The sequence below is a fragment of the Acartia tonsa genome, chromosome 5 (genome assembly GCF_053477335.1).
Source record: "Acartia tonsa isolate MP-2025a chromosome 5, ASM5347733v1, whole genome shotgun sequence".
NCBI lineage: Eukaryota > Metazoa > Arthropoda > Copepoda > Calanoida > Acartiidae > Acartia > Acartia tonsa.
The window spans coordinates 30,773,757-30,793,130 of record NC_137264.1 but is presented as its reverse complement, the minus strand read 5'-3'; the positions used below and the strand labels follow the sequence as shown (position 1 = coordinate 30,793,130).

At 30.3% G+C, this 19,374-nt stretch overlaps 1 protein-coding gene across 1 annotated transcript in view; it reads right to left on the bottom strand.

Annotated features, from left to right (window-relative positions):
- Positions 1-19,374, bottom strand: part of LOC145320100 (uncharacterized) — an 84,400-nt gene that overhangs the window by 41,214 nt on the left and 23,812 nt on the right. Inside the window, exons 2-11 of the mRNA XM_080162540.1 lie at positions 18,588-18,684; positions 17,925-18,104; positions 17,465-17,600; positions 14,823-14,875; positions 12,082-12,134; positions 11,227-11,362; positions 10,947-11,021; positions 10,520-10,662; positions 10,136-10,245; positions 6,558-6,616 (exon numbers count right to left, since the gene is read on the bottom strand). Of these exons, the coding sequence (XP_080018666.1) occupies positions 6,558-6,616; positions 10,136-10,245; positions 10,520-10,662; positions 10,947-11,021; positions 11,227-11,362; positions 12,082-12,134; positions 14,823-14,875; positions 17,465-17,600; positions 17,925-18,104; positions 18,588-18,684 (1,042 nt within the window). The remainder of the gene's footprint in view (positions 1-6,557; positions 6,617-10,135; positions 10,246-10,519; positions 10,663-10,946; positions 11,022-11,226; positions 11,363-12,081; positions 12,135-14,822; positions 14,876-17,464; positions 17,601-17,924; positions 18,105-18,587; positions 18,685-19,374) is intronic.

Sequence of the window (19,374 nt, the reverse complement as noted above, 5' to 3'; positions counted from 1 at the left end):
GACGGTCTGTTCTTATTTTTAGACAGAGCAGTCATATCTCTATGTTTGATGGGTCTGTCTTTTGAAAGCCAAATTGGCTAGGATTGGGTGAGAAATCTTATTAAGGCATCTATAGAAAGGTCTTTATAAGCCACATAAAAAAACTCTAAACCTATAAGTGTATAGGAGAACCATATTGGTTCAGCAGTTATCAAGATCCTAAGGTAAAGAGAGACAGACATACAGACAAAGGTACTGTTACTTTATTATATGGAATAAAAATAAAATAGACTAAAACCATCTAAGGACCTGTAGGAAGCTTCTGTGTATAGGAGAACCATATTGGTTCAGCAGTTAGCAAGATCCTTAGGTACAAAACAGACAGACATACAGACAAAGGTACTGTTACTTTGTTATAAGGAATAAAAATAAAAAAGCCTAAAACCATCTTAGGACCTATAGGAAGCTTCCATGTATAGGAGAAACATATTGGTTCAGCAGTTGGATCAATCCTTTGGTACAGACAGACATACATATATACAAAGATCCTGTTACTTTGTTATAAGGAATAAAAATAAAATAGCCTAAAACCATCTTAGGACCTATAGGAAGCTTCCATGTATAGGAGAAACATATTGGTTCAGCAGTTGGATCAATCCTTTGGTACAGACAGACATACATATATACAAAGATCCTGTTACTTTGTTATAAGGAATAAAAATAAAATAGCCTAAAACCATCTCAGGAACTAATGGAAGGTTCACCGTAAAAGATAATTTTATAGGTTCAGCTGTTATTGAGGTTGTTTTCTACAGACATAAAAAACTTACTACTTTATATATCAACAATACTTGTGAGTTAAAAGAGGGTGGAGTAAATAAATACTCAGTCATTTACAGTAAAAGTGGCTTATATAAGTTGAAGTGAAGAAAAAGAAGGAGGAGTAAAAATTAATCCCTTCATTCCTGTAAGCAGTTTATGAAAAAAAGAGAAGATTTGGCTGATATAAGCCAAATAAGCAACAAATGTGAGTGATTGCTTGTAAGTAATTTATCAAAAAATTGGATGATTTGGTACATAAGCCAATTAAGCATTTATTGTGATTGATTGCTTGTAACTAATTTATCAAAAAATTGGATGATTTGGTATATAAGCCAAATAAGCAATAAATGTGATTGATTGCTTATAAGTATTCTATCAAAAAATTGCGTGATTTGGTATCTAAGCCAAATAAGCAATAAATGAGATTGATTGCTTATAAGTTATCTATCAAAAATTTGCATGATTTGGTATATAAGCCAAATAAGCATTTATTGTGATTGATTGCTTATAAGTAATTTATCACAAATTGCATGATTTGGTATATAGGCCAAATTAGCATTTATTGTGATTGATTGCTTATAAGTAATTTATGAAAAAATAGCATAATTTGGTATATAAGCCAAATAAGTAACAATTTTCATTGATTGCTTATAAGTAGTTTATGAAAAAATAGCATGATATGGTTTGTAAGCCAAATAAGCAATAACTTTCATTAATTACTTATAAGTTAATTATAAAAAAATTGCTTTATTTGGTATATAAGCCAAATAAGCAACATTTTTCATTGATTACTTATAAGTTCTAATAAAAAAATTGCATGATTTGGTATATAAGCCAAATAAGCAATAATTTTCATTGATTACTTATAAGTAACTTATAAAAAAATTGCATGATTTGTTATATAAAATGCAATAATTTTAATTGATTTCTTAAAAGTACTTATAATTGTGGAAGGAATTTCATAATTTAATTTTGATATAATAATTTATATAATATAATAATTTGATATAAGTAATCAATTAAATGTATTGCTTATTTGGCTTATATCAGCTAAATTTTTTTTATTTTTATAAACTGCTTCCAGGAAGGAAGGAATTAACACCTATATTTTATATAAGCATGTACTACTCGAGGATAATTTAATAAAATGCTTTGTTTAATTAAAAAATTATTTCTGCTCTTTACCTGGATAACCCTGCATTTTTGCTTGCATCCTGTGCCCGCCTGGATGAAGATATTAAAAAAATTCCAACTCTCAATTATGTGTCATACCTGTGTTTAAAAACTCAGCTATGGGTGGACCATTTCTTACACACAAAGAAAATGAGAGAAAAAAAATGGAAAGGGGTGTCCTGAATGCCCCTCCCCCCTAACCATTAAGGGTTAACAAGCATAATTAACTACAGTGTGTTTTTTTTTATGAGAACTTTTTTGAAAGCAATTTTACCCCACTTATAGTTATCAGAATTTAATGATTAACGGCTTATTTTCTTTGTTTTTCATAACCATTTATAGAACATCCAAAAAAATATTTCAGTTTTTATTTAAAAAGTACAGTAAAATCAAAAATTCAAAACTTAGGTGTCAACATCTGAAATAGGTTTTAGTGCATTTTTCTTAAGCTAAAATCTTCTACACTTTGCAAGAAAAAAAATGGATTTTCAGTAGTTCACTTTGGGGGGCCAGAACTCCCTCCCTGGTTGAGATATGGCCTTTGATATGTTCTAGTACATGTCCCCAAAAGTATCTGTATCAATTTTAAACTATGTATCTCTACTTTGAAGCGTTTTGGAGCCATTCTTGCAAAGGGAAGAAGATTTGAGCATGAGAAAAATACGCTAAAAACCTATTTTAGATGTTGACACCTAGGTTTTGAATTTTTGATTTTACTGTACTTTTTTAATAAAAACTAAAATATTTTTTTGATGTTCTTTAAATGGTTATAAAAATCAAAGAAAATAAGCCGTTAATCATTAAATTCTGATAACTATTAGTGGGGTAAAATTGCTTTCAAAAAAGTTCTCATAAAAAAAACACACTGTATAAATCATCCAAGCTTTTTAACTATTTTATATTTTTCCTCATATCTTTGGTGTTTATGGTCCAATTTTCAAAATTGTTGTAGTTAAGAATATCAAAATTAAATTATGAAATTCCTTCCACAATTATAAGTACTTTTAAGAAATCAATTAAAATTATTGCATTTTATATAACAAATCATGCAATTTTTTTATAAGTTACTTATAAGTAATCAATGAAAATTATTGCTTATTTGGCTTATATACCAAATCATGCAACTTTTTTATTAATGACTTATAAGTAATCAATGAAAAATGTTGCTTATTTGGCTTATATACCAAATCATGCTATTTTTTCATAAATTACTTATAAGCAATCAATGAAAATGATTGCTTATTTGGCTTATATACCAAATCATGCTATTTTTTCATAAATTACTTATAAGCAATCAATGAAAATAATTGCTTATTTGGCTTATATACCACATAATGCTATTTTTTCATAAATTACTTACAAGCAGTCAATCACAATAAATGCTTATTTTGCCTATATACATAATCATCCAATATTTTGATAAATTACTTATAAGTAATTAATCACAATAAATGCTTATTTGGCTTGTATACCAAATCATGCAATTTATTGATAGATGACTTGAAGGCAATTAATCACAATAAATCTTTATTTGGCTTGTATACCAAATCATGCAATTTTTTGATAGATTACTTATAAGCAATCAATTACATTTAGTGCTTATTTGGCTTATATACCTAATCATGCAATTTTTTGAAAAATTACTTACAAGCAATCAATTACAATAAATGCTTATTTGTTTATATACCAAATCATGCTATTTTGTCATAAATCACTTACAAGCAATCAATCACAATAAATGCTTATTTGGCTTATATACTAAATCATACAATTTTTTTATATATTACTTATAAGCAATCAATGAAAATGCAAACTACTTATAAGTAATCAATCACAATAAATGCTTATTTGGCTTATATACCAAATCATGCAATTTTTTGATAGATTACTTATAAGCAATCAATCACAATAAATGCTTATTTGGCTTATATACCAAATCATGCAAATTTTTGATAGATTACTTATAAGCAATCAATCACATTTATTGCTTATTTGGCTTATATACCAAATCATACAATTTTTTGATAGATTACTTATAAGCAATCAATCACAATAAATGCTTATTTGGCTTATGTACCAAATCATCCAATTTGTTGATAAATTACTTACAAGCAATAAATCACAATAAATGCTTATTTGGCTTATATACCAAATCATGCAATTTTTGGATAAATTACTTATAAGCAATCAATCACAATTGTTGCTTATTTGGCTTATATCAGCCAAATCTTCTCTTTTTTTCATAAACTGCTTACAGGAAGGAAGGGATTAATTATTACTCCTCCTTCTTTTTCTTCACTTCAACTTATATAAGCCACTTTTACTGTAAATGACTGAGTATTTATTTACTCCACCCTCTTTTATCTCACAAGTAAGACCAAATTGTTGTAGAATGCTGATATAAGTAAGCAATTAGTATTCTTTATGGCTTATCAGTAATTTACCACAAAAATGGCACAATGGCACATTTAAGTAAGCCAAAAAAAATGTTAATTGCTTACTTACACGTTTTGAGATTACTAGGGTAACCCAACACCTAGCTTTACGAAATTACGTGAGATTAATTAACGCTCTTTTATACAAGTTTCCTAAGTTTATCTTGATAATTATTCTAAAGAAATTTTAGAACAAAGAAAATTGTTTAATTAGTTGAAAAAGCAAGTTAATTAAAGCTAAGAAACTGACATGAAAAGCAAAAACTTTAACCATTTTTTCGCAAAAAATTAAGTTATACAAGCTAACTTAATTCATTGCTTAAAAACCATTAACTTTTGATCAAACATCAAACTAAATCATTTCTCTAGATTGATAAATAAAACTTTTGGGATGGGTTTTAAAAGCTTTTTATTTCTCTTCTTTCTTCAAAAAAAAACATCTACGATGGAATATTTTTTTGTGTTACCAGAAATTTTTTTCTAGTGAAAAATAAGCAATTTGAGATTTCTTTAGAGAATGATGTTAAGTTAGTTTAGTTAATTTTCAAAAGGAAATATATAAAGCTTTGACTTTAAGAACCAGACATTGCAAAACCTGCACAACCCCCCCCCGCCCCCCCCCCCCTCCACTTGCTCTAAAATAATATTTCTAAACTTACAGTGCAACAAGAATTGTATATTATTCCAGGGAAGAAAGGGGACATTGGACTGTAAATTATACTGGTACCCAAAGTTTAATAAACACATTTTGCCATGATCTTTAGCTTGAAAACTTTGCGACCTTGATTGGTGGGTTTAAACTAGTTTTGTCCAAACTTTTCAACCAATAAGTTTGATCTAGAGAAGGGGTAATTTTGTTTACCTTTATTTGGGATCTACATCAATTTAACATCCAATGTCGTATGCCTGAAGCTCTCTGATTTATTTGATAGTTGTGTACTATATAGCAACAGAGAGAATTTAGTTCTATTTCAAAGCAAAGCTACTTTAATATCATAGTCCGTCCATCACTACCACTGTTAGCTTCATAAAAATGATAATAGCTTCAAAGGCGATAAATCAAATGTATAAAATCTAAAAATTCCATTGACCTAACGCAATGCTCTTTAACTCACTTTGTCCTTCTGTGTATCAAAGACTCTGAGTTAGTTATAATCCCCAAGGTTTTTAAGCCAAAGAATAGGAAAACGTTCGTATAAAACTTTGGGGACTAGTGTTATAAACAGCCCATTGTCCCTTCTCTCTCTGAACTTCTTTAAAAACTTTCCTTGTTTGTCAGGTACTTTACCTGTTTGTGAATTGTTTTATACTAATCAGCTTTAAAAATTTGTAATATTATCATCCTTGTCGGTATTTGCAATCATTGATTGATGTACAGTTTGTCAACAAAGAAAAATTGAGTTGCACTCTAAAAGTAATTTTTGACAATTTTAACCTATATTGAAGGTACTTTTTAATTCTTTTCAGGATTAGAAAATTTTTTGGAAAAAATCCTTTTATCCTCCTGTAAAAACCTGCCTACTAGTTTAGAGATTCATGATTGTATGTGTATAATAATTTTTTTACAGTTTCTGATATTTCGCACAAATAATTTTTGTATTAAAAGTTTATAATAGCTTTTTTTGTTATTTGCCAATGTCATTGTTTAAATGCACCAAGACCTTGATTGCCCACACTTAATTCAAACTCAAATAAAAAAGAATATCTTTTTTTAAATACACACAATTGAACCATATAGTACATTCTACGAGATATCTTGTTTTTAGTAGCAAAGCTATTCTTAAAGTGTTTTTGTCTGACTGTAACTTATAATTTCAAACTTCTTGGATACTAATGGAAGTAAGCATCCTCAAAAAATTCAACTTTAAAAATATGAACTCATGTAAAATGACCTATGTTTCTTTTTTTCTTTCAATAACATTAAATTGAAGTATTTTTGTAATCATTAATTGAAAAGTAAACTTGTCATTACACAATAAAAAATAAATGTAAATTTAGCTTACCTGGGTGATTTCACAAATATTTAGCTTACCTGGGTGATTTCACAAATATTTAGCTTACCTGGGTGATTTCACAAATATTTAGCTTACCTGGGTGATTTCACAAATATTTAGCTTACCTGGGTGATTTCACAAATATTTAGCTTACCTGGGTGATTTCACAAATATTTCTGGATTTTTCTTGTAATGATCGTCCATGTACTCTCTAACATTTAAAAAACATTCTTATTGTTTCTCATAAAATTATAACATTTCCAAAAAAAACGTCAAAAGTACGACAACAAAATTCAAAACCTAAAGCTTCAAGAACTCTAAATTCCCTCCCTCATTCAAGGCAAGGGGACAAAGTGTCTCAATAAAATCAGCCATATGACGTCATAAATATGAGTGATTATTCATCTCTTTTTTAAGGTTTTTCTTTCCAACTTCTCCTCTCATCTCCCTCATTTTTATGAAGTCACATGGCTGATTTTTGTGACACTTTGCTCAATTTGTATCATTCAAGCATTAAAATGATTATAGATTTGCTATGTTGTTTTCTAAATTGTTTCAGGAATCATTGAGCAAAGATGTTATATGATAAACGGACATATTTGTATAAAAGCATTTCTTTTAAAAAAAAACTTGAATTTATTAACCACCATTCCATAGAAACTTTTCCATTGAGTAAACTGAATATACTACATTTGAATATGAATTGGTGTTTGCATTATTTTAATAGAACAATTAGTTTTCATATTAAGTTGAATAAAAACATAATGAAGATTCTTGTCTTAAATGAATGGAGTCTGGCTAAATTACATGGACCTTAGTGATAAGACAATGGATGATAAATTGATGTACATTACTAATGGTGGTGAACAAAATTACCCCAAAATGTAGCATTAAAGTTTTGACATTTATCGTTTGAATAAATCAAACAAGCTTTAATAAATGTACCCAAAGATCTAAGGTAGCGATATCGTTATCATAAAACTTTGGGTACTATGATGATATTTACTTTAATATCCCCTTCCTCCCTGGTAAATTTACATATCTTGCCACATAATATTTTAACTTGTTCAGAGAGAATGTAAATTAAATTGCTAAAGTAATCATATTCAACTCTTTTCATTATAATTTCAAAAATATTGTTGCTTATAGTATATATATTTACTAGCGGATACATCCTTAGCAACTATTGGATCTGTATTCGAAGAGGCTAGAAAAATAGCTTAACGCAATTCAAAAACTTTAAACTGAAAATATATAGCCTAAAACAATCACAGGACCTATATGAGGCTTACCTAAAATAGATAATTCAATCAGTTTAGAAGTTATTAAGATCTTAGGCTTCAGACAAAAAAAATTGGTGCTTTATTTTTGAAAGGATGCGTTGACATTTTTTATAAATTTATAAATTAAATACACCTAAAATGGACCTATATGAGTTTTAGATTTGTCTAGGTAATTAATATCCTCCAAACATTTTGTTGTTCATAAAATGTGATCTTACTTAACGTAGTCAATTTTACCCAGCTTATTATCTCGGATATTACTATATCTATTTTAATCTTACTTTTAATAAAGAAACAGGTTTCAAAGAGCTCTTTTTGTATCTCAACTTTAATAAAAAAATGTAAAAGGAATTTTGGCGCATTTTTTACATGGCAAAAACATATAGGAAACCCACATTTTTACTATAACAAATTATCCTAATAAGTAACAGGAAAACATGCTTTATACAACATGTCGTATATTAACATAATATATGTATATAACAAATATTAATATAACCTAAAAAACACAATATATGTATTATATATTCATCCATTATACGCAGCATTAAAGCTTCACAAGTACATGGAAAACATGAAAAAACGCAATAAATAAATAAAGCTTTTTTACAAGGGTGTTTATATCCATTACATTACTTTGATCCAATTGATTAAGATAGCAATAGGTTTGAAAAACACCTCTACTCTGCTATTATGAAAATATGATACAAATGTACAGACAAACATATGCAAACATACACCAAAGGACTTATTAGCATGCATGTATTTCTAGCAAGGTGTCGAAGGTGTAGAAGGAGATGGGCTCGAATCTCGGCCTAACACTGAAGATGTTAAAATCTGTTTCTTTTGCTGCTAAAGGAGGAGGGATGCCTAGACTCAAGACAGATTAAGTTTAGAGCTGCTCTCGTGGTGTTTAACGTTCTCTATAGGTTCTCCAGGTTATATAATAGTTCTGCTAATACTAGACAATCCGTTATTTAAACTTGTATTTACTAATTATCCTGTATGCCATCCGGGGCACTATCCTTAATAGGCTTTACTCGATATAAGTAATCTTAATAAATTAGTATGTATGAAAAAATGCAAGCTTTCAAAAACGAAATTTAAGTATTTAATTTTAGATTTTACATCATTATAATATTTTCTTTTATCTTTTCTACTCCTAGAAACCTATATCAATCCTTTATTTTTCCAAGATTATGACGTCTATGTTGATATAATAACAACACAAAGAAGGGTTAACTTGATAATGTTAGAATTTGTTGAAAATGAGGTTTTTATTTCCCTGACACGCAAGAAATGTTTTATAATAGTCTCACTTGATTAGCTTTATTATATGTAGAGCTATTCATTTTCAAGTTACTCAAACCTATTTTACAATTATAGTTTGTCTGTACAACTGTCAGCAGGGATCTTTGAGGATAAGAGTATGCACATCCTTGCTAAAAATAATTAGCCTCGATTCAACATTATATTTTCATTAACCTCAAATATATAATAAAAACAGTGTTTAAATTTACAGCTTAGGGTCCCTTAATGTCCGTATGTATGTCTTATTTAATACATATATTGTAACATAAATATGTCTGTTGTTTATGAATAGTATGTTAAGATTTTTTTTGTAAATAGTCAGCTACACATTTAATTTATTACATAAAAATTTTAACTTGACTTTAAAGGTTCAAATATTATTTTCAATATTATTGCTGCGCTACTTATGGACCTGCTATATCTAGTATAATGTACTACAAGGACAAATAAGGTTATTAGACTAATACATCATGGCGGTAGGAAGCTTAGAAATTACAAAATTATATTTTATTTTCAGGCTTTTAAACTAAATATGTATTTTACTATGATAGATTATGTACAATGTACATATATAGCAATAAAGGCTATACTTTTTAATATGTCTGTCAGTCAATTCCACTGTAACGGATAGTTTGATTGTTCGTTAGTATAAAAATTTCTTTAACATATAGGTATAATTATCTTTATATTCATTATAATAAAGCTTGTTAGTTTATTACTAGCAATTTTGACAACTCTTATTAACATGATATAATACTCATAAGATTTATTTTCGAAATTGTTATTTGGATACGATATTATAAGCGTAGAAATTTGAGAAGAGAGTACTAATACTTAGATTGTTAGGTTAATTATCTTCAAAACCATCACTAAAGTAGATATTTGGCTATAATTTAATGGACCTGTAATTAAAAGAAAGTAAGAAGCAAATATATAGTATAAAACCATTCTAAACCCCTAATCTAAAAAAATCAAATAGCCTAAAAGCATCCCGTGAACTGAATTCCTGAATTGAAGAACTTAATTGGTTAAGTGGTTAGCAAGATCTTAACGGACAGACAGAAAACCTTACAACTTTATTTTATTGGATTAAATATATTATGAAATAATATTAATAATGCGAATGTTTAAATTTCCTCATAACAACATGATCACTGATAACTTTAGCTCCCGTGTAACCCAGGATGGAACCTCCAACGGCCACAACGCCTCCAAGTTTAATTCCCGCCATCATGCCAACAGGTCCACCTTAATTTCATAATAATCTTCAACATGGCAGAGTCCCCTTTCTAAATTTAATATGTGGATAGGAAGGCTCCCTCCCCTTGAATTCACATATTGGTATAGGTTATAGGTGGATTTTACCACCCACTATAATTCCTAATTCGTGTATACCTTTTTTTAAGGTAATTCATTATTTAATTTATTTTTTATTTGCTTAAGGAATTTAATTTACAATTTAAACGGACAGGCTTATCAATAAAAAAAGATAGATATACTGACAGATTAAAAGCAATATTACCTAGACAAACTCCAAAGAGAGCACCAGCCATAGGCAGCCCAGCCATTGGAACTGAAGAGGAGTAAGACTTGTGCTGCGTTGACTCCTCCCATCTAGTCTTGGATCGTCCTTGTCGCGGCGATTTCTGGGACCCATAACTTGACCTGTCATAAAAATTTATATAATTGGACAATAAACAATATCATGACCTATCCAAGATATTCAGAACTAGGTATCTTACTTGGAGGTATCCTGTTTGCTTTCTCGGCTCCCAGAATCACGGGAAGATATCCAGAACTATGTATCTTACTTAGAGGAATTCTTCTTGCTATCCTGACTGCAAGAATCACGGGAAGATATCCAGAACTAGGTATCTTACCTGTGGGTATCTTGCTTGTTATCCTGGCTGCTAGAATCACGGGAAGATATCCAGAACTAGGTATCTTACCTGGAGGTATCCTGCTTGCTATCCTGGCTACCAGAATCACGGGAAGATATCACAGTTTCTGATTCATCCAAACTTCTGACAAAAAATGAACAATTAGAAAATAATTAGTATTGTTCTAAAATTAACAATATTTAAATTTAAGATTGATAACATTAATGACAATTTCTTAGGTTCTAACCATTTTTCACGTACCATGTTCTCAATAACCTAATACACAAACCTAAAACACTAATACACTTTAAGCTAACCCCACTGAATTTGAATTAAAATATCATCTCACCCAGGTTGGAGAAGAGATAATTGTCTTGGATTGTTGTTATGTCTGGATCTGCTACCAGTTTCCTGGACCTGGCCTCCAGCTGTCTCTATGGCATCCAGGTTCAACAACCGCGAGTTGGCATTCTCAAATCCAGATTCTGTACATCACGCGGACAGTCAAGCTTTATATTCGTTTAAAGCTTAATTTAATTGTAAATTAAAGAATGCTAAAATTGTCTTATTAAATTTAAATCTACTCTGAACTATTATAACAATCATTTCTAAATAATTCTGACTTGTAGATTCTATCCTGTAAACATTAAAGATAAAATTTTAAGTTAAAATAGATTTTCTGCCATTTTTCAATCCCTTCTCAGCCTAAACTGCATAATTGCGGGTACCCCAAACTTTAATTGATTGATTGATTGATCTCAGATCTATTAGTGTAACACTTATCCTTTTAAACTGACAAACTTTCATTCTGATAGGAATATAACTTTTAAACCAGACGGCTTGCTCCTCAGGGATCTAAAGGGATAAGGCAATGGCCGATAAATTGAAATACATCCCCAATAATGACATACCAAATAACCCCTTATGTAGATTAAAATTTACGGTTGAAACGTTTGAACACTCAACTTAATAAAACAATCAATCAAATTTAAAAGCAAAAATTATATACAAAGTCTAACCTTTCAAAACAATTTTTGTTGTTTCCTATTTTCGACTAATTCTCAAAAAAGAAACATTTAAAATCTTAAAACATTTTTTTTCTTGGTGTATCACATAAATAACATTATAGCTTGTTGTTGCTGTGCTATTTATAGATAAAAATGTCCTTGTTAGGCGTTTAATGAAAAATCTATCTGATGCCTGCCTGTTCCTTTAATCGGAGATAAATTTACTCCACTATCACTGTCTGAACATCTTCTAAAATAAACAAAGATAAATGAAGAGATAGAAAATAGATAAATAGGTGAACATTAGAGTGAAACAATAGAGAGGGAAGAGGTTAAATAACTGTATATCCCCTTCCAAAGGACCCTGTGCCGACTTTCAATAGGGTATTTGGAAATCAACGAATATCGTATGGAATATTAACACAGCTAAGTCGCTACAAAATAGCAGAAAGCAATTTGATCAGGGTAGTTGTCTGTTTATACATCTATACTATAAAGGGAGAGGTCATTTTCTAGTAAATCCCGTAAAGGTGTGTGTTATAAGGCCTAAAAATAGTAGTAGAACGATAAGGTGCTCTAGATATATGTATTCCCTATTGAATAGAACAATAGGGAAATTTTTTTTTTTTTTTGATAACCGTACCTGGATTATCTAAAAAAAATACGAAATTTCTATCAAACGCTTTGTTTGGCTCAAACTGACAAAAATAAAAAAAAAATATAATTATAATAATAATGTTTTCTATAGGTACAAGGTAAAGGTTAAGAACAATCTATACCATTAAACAAAGGAAGAAGTCATTCTTTACAGGTTGATTTATTATAATTATATTTTTTTTTATTTGTGTCAGTTTGAGCCAAACAAAGCGTTTGATAGAAATTTCAGATATTCCAGGTACGGTTATCAAAAAAAAAAAAAAAAAATTTCTTCCCTATTGTTCTATTCAATAGGAAATACAAATATATAGAGCACCTTATCGTTCTACTACTATTTTTAGGCCTTATAACACACACCTTTACGGGATTTACTAGAAAATGACCTCTCCCTTTATTAGGTGAACGATAGATAGATATATTTGGCCAAATCATATAACATTTCTTATGTTAGCCTAGAAGTTAGGGTTTCGTTTTCTTGGCATTAGAGTAAAACATTAGAGTGGAAGGGGTTTAATGGATGTCTTCACTCCGTGGGACCCTTTGCCGACTTTCAATTGGGTCTTTGAATATCAGCCAATTGTATCGTAAATATTATTACGGCCAATTCGCAACAAAAGAGCAAAAAGGAATTAGCTAGCAGACAAAAAAGGTCCCCAAGACTGGGGCCAAGTAGTTGTCTGGGTTATACATCTATACCTATTACATTTATTAATTTAGCCTTACTAGGCTAGCCTATGAAATTTCACAGAATTTAGCCTATTATCTTTTTTACTTTTTTATATTATATTCTTGCTAGGTTAGGCTATAACATAGATAAAATGTGGGTCAAATCTAATATTTTAAACATTTCGCTTGAAACGAAAATATAAAATTCAATAATTTTGGGAAAGTGCAAACTTTTCTATTTTATATCAAAATTAGGGAGAGGAATATTTATTCAGTGTTTTTATTCGATTTTATTGTACATTAGTCTAATATTGTGGAATTTATATTCGAGACAAGGATGTATATTACCCCCCCCCCCTCCCCCCAATTAAAAAAGCTTAAATTTAAGGCTCAACACCCTTGGTTTTTACAAAGCTGGTGTATATTTGATATTTCATACGATAAAGTATAGGTTTTTAGCCATGTCATAACAATCTTACTCTTAAAATAAAAATTTTCGAAAGGGGCTGAAAAAAAACTACAGTCTCTAAAAAAAAGAAGGAGTGCACAAGAATTGCTAAAACAGTAAAAAAACATTACCTCACAAAAAAATAAAATGAAATTGGATGGCAGAATGATTGTTCCCGTTACTAGTTAAGACCATGAAGGGAGGGGACATTGGGCTGTTAATCACACTAGTCCCAAAAGTTTAATAATAACGTTTTCTTATTCGTTGGCTCATTAACTTTGGGAACTTTTATTGAATTTTGATGGGTTGGTTAATAAAGTAGAGTGTCCAAACGTTTCAACCCCTAATTAAAATCTACAAAATGAGATAATTTTAAGTTCCATTGTTGAGGTTGTATTTTAATTTATCGGCCATTGTCTTATCCCTGAGTTAAAATGGAAACACTCAATATATTTTATTTACGCACTCTCTTGTTCTTGACTTTTCAATTTCATATTATCAGGGAGAGAGGGGACAATGGGCTTATTTATTACTCTAGTCCTCAAAGTGTTGTAATAACGTTTTTTTATTCGTTGGCTTAAAAACTTTGGGGACTTTTAATAAATTTTGATTATTGGTTCATTAAGTTGAGTGTCCACAGGTTCCAACTACTAATTGTAATCTACAGATGGAGTAATCTTGTGTACCATCGATATTTTGGATGTTTATCAATTTATCTGCTATTGTCTTATCCCTTAGGTCCCTGCATTTATACAGAACTAGCGAAGCACAGGTTTAAGGGACTAGTGGCTTCGGCCCAAGAGGGAATTTCCGCTGACACAAATTATTTATTTAATCATGTCTTATTTCGTTGAGTTTGTGGTGTCCGTGCATACATTATGTAAACAAACACCATGCGTAAATTTCAGAGGGAGAGGTGACAATGGGCTTTTATTACACTAGTCCCCATAGCTTTTTATTAATGTTTTCTTAACAACGTAAGGGACTTTGGTGAATTTTGATTTGTTACTTTATTAAGTTGAGTGTTCAACTTTTCAACCAAACATTTTAATCTACAAAATTTATTCAATTTATTGGCTATTGTCTCATCCCTTCACATCCCTGGGGTTGTTGATCCATCACAATGAAGAAGATTGGTAGTTATTGTCAATAAATAAATGAGTTTACCTGCTGTGTTCTGTAGAGCTTGGGGTACAATCTTCTTCACTTTCTACAACATTCTAAATATATGTTAAATTAAGCATGGTCACCCACGACTAATCCTCAATTTTAAAACCATTGGAATGCATTGAAATTTTGTTTTGAAATGCCATATTTGGGTCAGGTTTAAACTGACATCTTTTAAAATTGTAAAAGGTTGATTTCTCTGAGGCTTACAATTGTACCAAAATAGCTTCACATTTAAAATTATTAGATTGGATAATAGATTTTCTTTGAGAGTTTGAGTATGTATAGAATTTCTTTCTTCTAAAACATTTAACATATTAAGATTGATTGACGGGTTTTTAAATTGATATTTGGATATAGGAATACTCTCTTTTATTTTCTACAAAATCCTTATAATAAAGTAAAAGGATGTCTGTTTGTCTGTACCAAAGGATCTCGCTAACCGCTGAACCATTTTGGTTCTCCTTGTAGTTTCTCTAGGTCCCGAGATGATTTCCATGTGTCTGTCTGTCTGTCTCTACCAAGTTGATAGGCTTATAATTATTTCGGGGAAGGGTACCACCACCAGGGATACCACCACCCTCTCAAGAGAAATCGCCCATAGAAAAAAATTACCGATGTAACCCCCTCCCCTCCCCAAAAAGATAACCCATACATTTAATTTTTTTTTAAAACTGAAATAACAAAATGGGTAGGCGAATTCATACCATTCCCCCACACTTAATAAAGAAAAAGAAATTTTCTACGAATATTGACATAAAAATAACGAAGTTTAAACCAGTTGTGTACGTCCGGGCTTTGAAAAAATATCTTTGGTATAAACAGCTTAAAAAGTCGATCTTTTAATATAAAAAAAAACTGAAGTTTGAAAATATATTGTTATATAAAAGTGTTTTTACCAGCTTGACTTAAGAATTTGTTTGCTTGTGTTTATATTTTGTCTGCGTTACAATGGATTAATTCTGCTCAATTTAAGTTGTATTAGCTCTTTTTATAGCAAGGTCCCATGATCCGTCAGTGGAAAAAATAAAACACGTTATAAACTTACATGTTGATTTAAATTTTTTTCTTATATCTTGATTGGTTGTTGAAAACTAGCATTGTCTAAACTTTTCAACCAATGATATTAATCTATAGAACGAATAATTTTTTGTCATCATTGTACAAGGACTTCAAATTTATAGATCCAGATATTTATATTGGGAATATTTTATATTTGGTTAGGTAAAGTGGGAAAATGTGTAAAGGTATTGCTCTGTAGGGTTAGGGAAAATATCAGGGGGGGGGGGGTTCAAATTATCTCTTCCAAAAAATTGGACAACGCTGGTTTTATTGCTTGTAGTTTATATACTCGACTATTTGTGTGTGTGTGCGTGTCTGTGTGTGTGTGTGTGTATGTGTGTGAGTGTGTGTACGACTCATGGTTCAACAAGCATTAAATGTTTAGAATAAAGTCAGGGTTAAGGCACAAAATTTTATTTGAATGTATGCATACCTTTCATATTTAATTTAATGTTTTATAAGTAGTAAGGATTTCTTTGTCTGTCCGCTTGTCTGACAACTTCCTGTACCGATTCTGTTCAGAAATCTGGAAACTTTACCAAAGTGAGGGGCATTTATTTTTTAAATTTAAAGATGCCACTAGAGGCAAGAGGCGCCTTTTATAATTATATGGACACAGAGGGCGGTTTCCTCTTATTGGATAATTACCACAATAAATCAAGAAATGAAACAGAATTTTACAATCAAAGATTGATATTAAGTTGATGGCTGTAACAATTACTTATAAAAATGATTATTCTTGATTATATTAAATTTGATTGCTTCACCTCTAGCGTTCAGACAAGGGGGAGAGATGCTAGGAAAATAGCCAAAAGGCCCTAAGCATACATAACTGAAGGCTTTCCTAAACCTTACATTAAAGGTTACTCAAATAAAATATAGATGTGAAAACTTTTTTAAAAAAAGCAAAGAAACTTCATTGGTTTCATTAAAAGCTTTCCTAACATAAGAAAATTTCATTAGGAACCCTTATCTTCGTTTGTGATTCACTTTATTGCTAAAGTTTTATAAAACAGGAAAAAAATCTATTTAAAATTTTTGTAATAGCCCTGAACACTTAACTATTTCTAAACCATTAACAATCCTTTCTTATCAGGAATAAAAGTATCGGGTTTTAGGGATAAATATCAAACAAGGACAATTATCATTTATTAATAGATGGTGCTTTCCTATAAAGTGCACTGAAACTCCCCATTATTTTTTAATATACGTCAATCAATTTATCATTAATTGTCGTATCTCTTTAGATCCCTGTATAAGGGCTACTCTACCATTTCAATGGACAATAAAGAAAATATATAGTCTTGAACATTAAACAAGATACAAAACTTGATTGAGAACTAGCGGTTGCACCCATAGACTGTAGGGGCTTTGTCCAAGTAATGGGTATGGGGTGAAGCCCCTTTCCTCATGATATTGTTGTAGTCTAAGAATTAGGTTCGACTGCTGCAGCGATTGACTCTCTATTTAAAGAAGCTTTTTTATTGGTTCCAGTTTGGTTTTAGGCTATTCCTTACCCATTCTTCGTATTCAGAGCTCCTAAATGATAGAAGCAAAGCAATAGCAAAAACTCGACTCACCATTTTCTGTTGCTCTTGCGCGCCGCCGCCGCTAGGTGCAGCTTGGCTTGTTGAAGCTGCGGATGCGCTAGTAGTCTCCCGCTGCCCATCTCCAAGACAGGGTATAAAGGCACCCACTGCCATACGTGATCCGATTCTATAAAACATTATTATAAATTTCACCTTTTTAAACTAATAAAATATTTTAGGTTTTCGCAAAGTTTTTAAAATTGTTTCTGGTAGATTTATCTCTGTACTAGCGTATTTGCCACTAAAGGGTAGATCTTAAGCTATTCACAAATACAGACAGACAGACAGACAGACAGACGTACTGATATTTTTTAGTATTATGCTGGAGGGTTTTGATTATGCTCCCGACCAAAAAATTTCTATTTGTATTCCTAGAGTATTCTGCTTTCTAATAACAAAAATATTATATTCAAATCATTACTACTTTCATATTGTTTGTTTGTCCACTGACCTTGGACTTCCAACGTCAGATTCTTCGTCATCAGCATTCGTAGCAGCTGCATCAGCTGCTTGGCTGCGTCCAGCCGCTTCTCTGTCCTTGCTGCTGCCGCTACCAGCTGATTGGCCGCTACTTTTTTTGTTGCCGGATCTTTTTAAATGCCTGTTACCAGGAGATCTCTCTCGGCGTAATCTGAAATAGTACTTTGTTAGTCTTGGGACAATGGAATTTAAATTGTACTGGATTCCAAAGTTTTATCAACAAGTTCTATTATTCTTTAGCTTAAAATTATGCCGCTATTTAATTTTTAAATTGGTTTATCCAGCGAGTGTCTAAACTATTCCACCAATAATCTTAATCTACAGCAGGGGTAATTTTGTTAATTATCAAAAAATCATCCATTTGCTTGTTAATGCTATGCTACTTAATTCATCATTATATCAATCTTTTTATCTATAAATCTTTCACCAATCTATAAATCTATTAAACTATCTATCAATATATCAATCCACTAATACATCAATCTATCTATCTATCATTCCATCTATAAATCTAGCAAACTAGCTATCTATCAATCGACCAATCCACTAATCAATCAATTAATCAAACCATCAATCTATCTATCAATACACAAATCTATCTATCCATCTTTGTATTATAAAACTATAAATGTACCTTGCAATAATATTATCCTCCCCCTCCTCACTAGTTTCACTTGAGTCTTGTCTTCTAGCACTATATCTTTCAACTCTGCAACAGGCAGCAAAATCCTCTTTATTAACCCATTTAGATATAACATATATTTCATTTCATATACATATTAGCTATTTATCTTCAGGATGTCCGAATTAGTTTATTGATTATCAAATAAACTTAAAGAATACTTTTAGTATCGAAAAATAAAATACATTTGAAATAAGACTTTTTTAAAATTTGAAAATAGTGTAACAATTTCAGTATGAACTAATAATACTGAAATTCGCACATTTTTGCCTAAAGCACGACAAAATTAATTATCATTCTCATTTTAGTCACAATAGCTTTTTAAATTAATTTTTCATTAATTTCAAAATTTGCCATGTGATCAAACATATAGAGAATATTTATAATACCAATTCCAGTATGATCAATATTACGAAAGTACCATAAAATACTATTAATAATATAGTTTTAAGAAAAATAAGTATTAGAGCATTAAATTGTAATAAAAATAGCACTTAAAGTAAAATGTTTTGGCTCTCAGATAAATTTAAATCTTATCTTGGAGAGAAAGACTTGAAAAACAGCTAAATTTATCAAAATATTTAAATAGTTTTAAATGTAATCCAAGAGATTTAAACACAACTTTATTTTTAGTAGCAACTCTACATCTGATTTGTCTTACGCTACATTCGCGGGTTTTCAAGTATCTTTCGAGCAACTGAATATTCTAAATCTTATTTGTCTAATGGTAAATTATGAT